General features: G+C 36.1%; 2 protein-coding genes across 2 annotated transcripts; both read right to left on the bottom strand.

The window, feature by feature from the left end:
* Positions 1 to 1,763: 1,763 nt before the first annotated feature.
* On the bottom strand, positions 1,764 to 2,231 carry LOC139859878 (uncharacterized). The gene has a single exon (XM_071848649.1). It carries the CDS (start codon positions 2,229 to 2,231, stop codon positions 1,764 to 1,766), a length of 468 nt encoding a protein of 155 aa, XP_071704750.1.
* Positions 2,232 to 2,848: 617 nt separating this feature from the next.
* Positions 2,849 to 4,042, bottom strand: LOC139859876 (uncharacterized). The gene is made up of 3 exons (XM_071848648.1): positions 3,697 to 4,042; positions 3,278 to 3,576; positions 2,849 to 2,941 (listed from the first exon to the last, which is right to left on the bottom strand). The coding sequence occupies exons 1-3, from the start codon at positions 4,040 to 4,042 to the stop codon at positions 2,849 to 2,851; spliced, it is 738 nt and encodes a 245-aa protein (XP_071704749.1).
* Between the last annotated feature and the right edge of the window lie 292 nt (positions 4,043 to 4,334).

Here is a 4,334-nt window from a genome sequence, read left to right as displayed (position 1 = left end):
TTAGATTCATAAAATAGAGTTCAATATAAAACCATAGCAATTTGATTCACTCAAAACGGATTTAAAACGAAGAAGTTATGGGTAAAACAAGATTGGATATTTTTTTGATTGTTGTAGCTACGGGAAATATTGTAACAATTCTATACAAATCATATTCTAGCTAACTTATATTGTATTATACATTTATTCTAATATATTATGTAATCTTGGGATACCATAGACACGTATGCATGTTTTGACATATCATATCGACCCATGTATATATATTATTTAGAATAGCCATAGACACTGTATATGCAGTAATGTTAGAGTTAGCTATACAGGGTTGAGATTGATTCCAAAAATATATATACTTTGAGTTGTGATCTAGCCTGAGACGTGTATACACTGGGTCGTGGATTGATTCAAGATAATATATATCGATTTATTTCTGTACATCTAATTGTGGACAACTAGTTGTAGGTTACTAACGAGGATAGCTGACTTAATAAACTTAAAACATTAAAACGTATTAAAAATGTTGTAAATATATTTTGAACATACTTTGATATATATGTACATATTTGTTATAGGTTCGTGAATCGACCAGTGGCCAAGTCTTACTTCCCGAAGAAGTAAAAATCTGTAAAAGTGAGTTATAGTCCCACTTTTAAAATCTAATATTTTAGGATGAGAATACATGTAGTTTTATAAATGTTTTACGAAATAGACACAAGTAATTGAAACTACATTATATGGTGAATGATCAAAGCCGAATATGCCTCTTTTGCTTGGTAACCTAAGAATTAGTAAACCGATCTACTAATTGACGCGAATCCTAAAGATAGATCTATTGGGCCTAAAGAACCCCATTCAAAGTACCGGATGCTTTAGTACTTCGAATTCGTTTATTTCATGTCCGAAGGATTTCTAGGAATGATAGGGGATATTCTTATATGCATCTTGTTAATGTCGGTTACCAGGTGTTCACCATATGAATGAATTTTATCTCTATGTATGGGATGTATATTGAAATATGAAATCTTGTGGTCTATTATTATGATTTGATGATATATAGGTTAAACCTATAACTCGCCAACATTTTTGTTGACGTTTTAAGCATGTTTATTCTCAGGTGATTATTAAGAGCTTCCGCTATTGCATACTAAAATAAGGACAAGATTTGGAGTCCATGCTTGTATGATATTATGTAAAAACTGCATTCAAGAAACTTATTTTTGATGTAATATATTCTTATTGTAAACCATTATGTAATGGTCGTGTGTAAACGGTATATTTTAGATTATCATTATTTGATAATCTACGTAATGCTTTTTAAACCTTATAGATAAAATAAAGGTTATGGTTGTTTTAAAAATGAATGCGGTCTTTGAAAAACATCTCATATAGAGGTCAAAACCTCGCGACGAAATTAATTAATATGGAACATTTATAATCAATATGAACGGGACATTTCACATTGGCGCCCGCTCTCTTACTAAACGAGCTTTACGGCTGTCGTTTGGCAAAGCATCATTGCGGAAATATTGTATAATTGGCTCCATCCAATTTGGCTGTTCATCTTCAACAGATGCGACCATTAAGTCACTATCTATTGATTTACTTGGTAATTCCTCAACCCATACTTGTTTTTGAAAATGCGAAAACGTTAAAGCGGCCAATTTGCTCAAAGCATCCGCCTTCTTGTTTTGACTTCTTGGCACTTGTGCAAGTTCAAAATGCTCAAACCGCCCTGTTAGTTCCTTTAATAGCTGCAAGTATTTCTACATAGAAGGATCATGTGCTTCGAAAGAGCCGTTAAACTGATTCGCTACTAACTGCGAATCTGTAAATGCTCGCAACTTAGCAATATTCATTTTTCGCGCAATATTTAAACCAGCAAGTAATGCTTCATACTCCGCTTCATTATTTGACACATCAAAATTAAAACGCAGTGCATACGTATGCTCCTCACCACTTGGGTTTGCCAAAACCAAACCCGCACCTGCACCTTCTGCGCACGAAGCACCATCAATAAACAAATCCCACGTTTCAACAAATACCGGTTTCAACGCTGTTCGTTCATTAATCACCTCCAATTCTCCAAACATTTCAGCGAGGTAATCCGCCATAACCTGACCTTTTACAGCACTACGCGGAAGGTAAGATATTTGATAAGTGCTTAATTCGACTGCCCACAGTGCAAGTCTACCAGATATCTTTGGTTTTGTTAAAACTTGCTTGATTGGCATATTAGTTAATACATGCACATGATGCCCTTGAAAATATCTTCTTAACCTTCGCAATTTTAAAATAAGCGCATACACAAAATTTTCGATCGGCGCAGAGTTTATTTCACTTCCTGTAAGAGCTTTACTAACAAAATACACGAGCTTTTGTATTTTGTTCCTTTCCGCGATCAAAACTGAACCGAAAGCTTCGTTTGCCACTGATATATATAAAGGTAAAGAATTTCGCCATCAATTGGCGCTGTTAGTGTAGGTAAAGTTTTCAACAACTTCTTCATCTCTTGAAATGCGGTTTCTGCTTCACTGGACCAAACAAAACTTTTTTGTTTCAAACATCCTTTTAAAGTTTTAAAAAACGGCAACTGCCTTTCAGCAGCTTTAGACAAAAAGCGCGTTAATGCGGCCAGCTTTCCCGTCAAACTTTGTACTTCTTTAATCGTCTTTGGCGCGGTCATATTTTCTATAGCTGCAATCTTTTTTGGATTAGCTTGAATACCTTGTTCTGTAACAAGATATCCCAAAAACTTTCCTTCAGTTTTACCGAAACTGCATTTTAGTGGATTGAGTTTCATGTTTATTTTTCGCAGTGTAGCAAATGTTTCGCGCATATCTTCAATAATTCACTCTTGTGTTGTGCTTTTGATCACTAAATCATCTACATAAGCCTCAAGATTATGCCCTATTTGTTTGTCAAACGCGGTATTAATCAAACACTGATATGTCGCACCCACATTAATTAAACCAAAAAGCATCATTATATAACAATATATGGCTTTGCCCGTATGAAATGCGGTTTTATCTGTGTCTTCTTGAGCCATTGGAAGCTGGTGATAACCTCTTGCCGCGTCCAGAAAACATTTATACGGGAAAGCATGCAAAGATTCCACTTTTAAATCAATTTCTGGAAGTGGATAGTTATCTTTAGGGCACGCTTTATTTAAATCTTTGTAATCAATACACATTCTCCAAGAACCATCAGGTTTTTTCACCAACACTGGATTCGCGATCCACGATTGGCATTGAAATTCACGCAAAATTCCAGCACTCACCAATTTTGCTACTTTTTCGCATAACCATTTCACGCGGTCTGGGGCCATACCCCTTCGCTTTTGCACTATAGGTTTTAGGGCTGGATTTACATTAAGCCTGTGTTCCGCGATATGACGCGAAACACCAGTCATATCGTTTTCGCTCCAAGCAAAAACATCCATGCACTGGACAAGTAATTGGATTTTTTGCTTCCTAGTATTCTCGCTAATATTGCGTCCCACTTTAATTTTCTGCTCAAGATATGCGGGATTAATAATTTCCATATTATCAGCATCATCAGCAATTTCCTGTCCTGCAGCTTTTACATTAACAGCCGCACAAATAGGCATAATGCTCATTGAACATATTGTGGCAACTCCCTTGTATGTTGGAAATTTGATCATGCCATGAATTGTGGAAGGGATAATTCCAAATTTACTTATAGCGGTTCTTCCCAGCAGTAAGTTATAGCGAGATAAGGCTCGCATAACATAAAAATCTAGCCGCACCTGTCGCGCCAAACCATTGTCATTTTCATCGGTGAGCTCGATTTCTAATGGCAAAATGCCCATGGGCAATGAAGATTCTCCTGCAAAACCAGTTAGCGAAACCGCGGTTGATTTTAGGTTTGCTTTAATACCCTCCGGTAGCTGAACAAAGCATTGTTCATAAATAATATCTACACTGCTGCCATTATCAACATGAACTTTCATGACTGTAATTTCAGCTTCTGCGATTTTGCACGATACTACTATTGGCATTTCAGAAAAATCATCACTCTGCATTTTCGGGAAACTAATTGGCGCAAATTGCCAATTATGATACATTTTAGCTGACTTTCACTTTCTTCCTCTTTTTTGGGCATTTGCTCGCACAGCAACCACGACATCACCATTATTTCCGATATTACTCATTATTCTAAGCAATCGAGCAACTTACCGCTGATTTTAAATGCATTCACCTGCAAATCATCACAACAAAAACACGATTGAAATTAAACTGAAGAATTAATCGTTTGACAACGCAAAACAAATAATTTTCAGTTTAATTCGTAAAACGCATCCCACGGATGGCGCC

Source organism: Rutidosis leptorrhynchoides, chromosome 7 (genome assembly GCF_046630445.1).
Source record: "Rutidosis leptorrhynchoides isolate AG116_Rl617_1_P2 chromosome 7, CSIRO_AGI_Rlap_v1, whole genome shotgun sequence".
Lineage (NCBI taxonomy): Eukaryota > Viridiplantae > Streptophyta > Magnoliopsida > Asterales > Asteraceae > Rutidosis > Rutidosis leptorrhynchoides.
The sequence above is the reverse complement of the archived record's forward strand: the minus strand, read 5'-3'. Positions and strand labels throughout refer to the sequence as shown.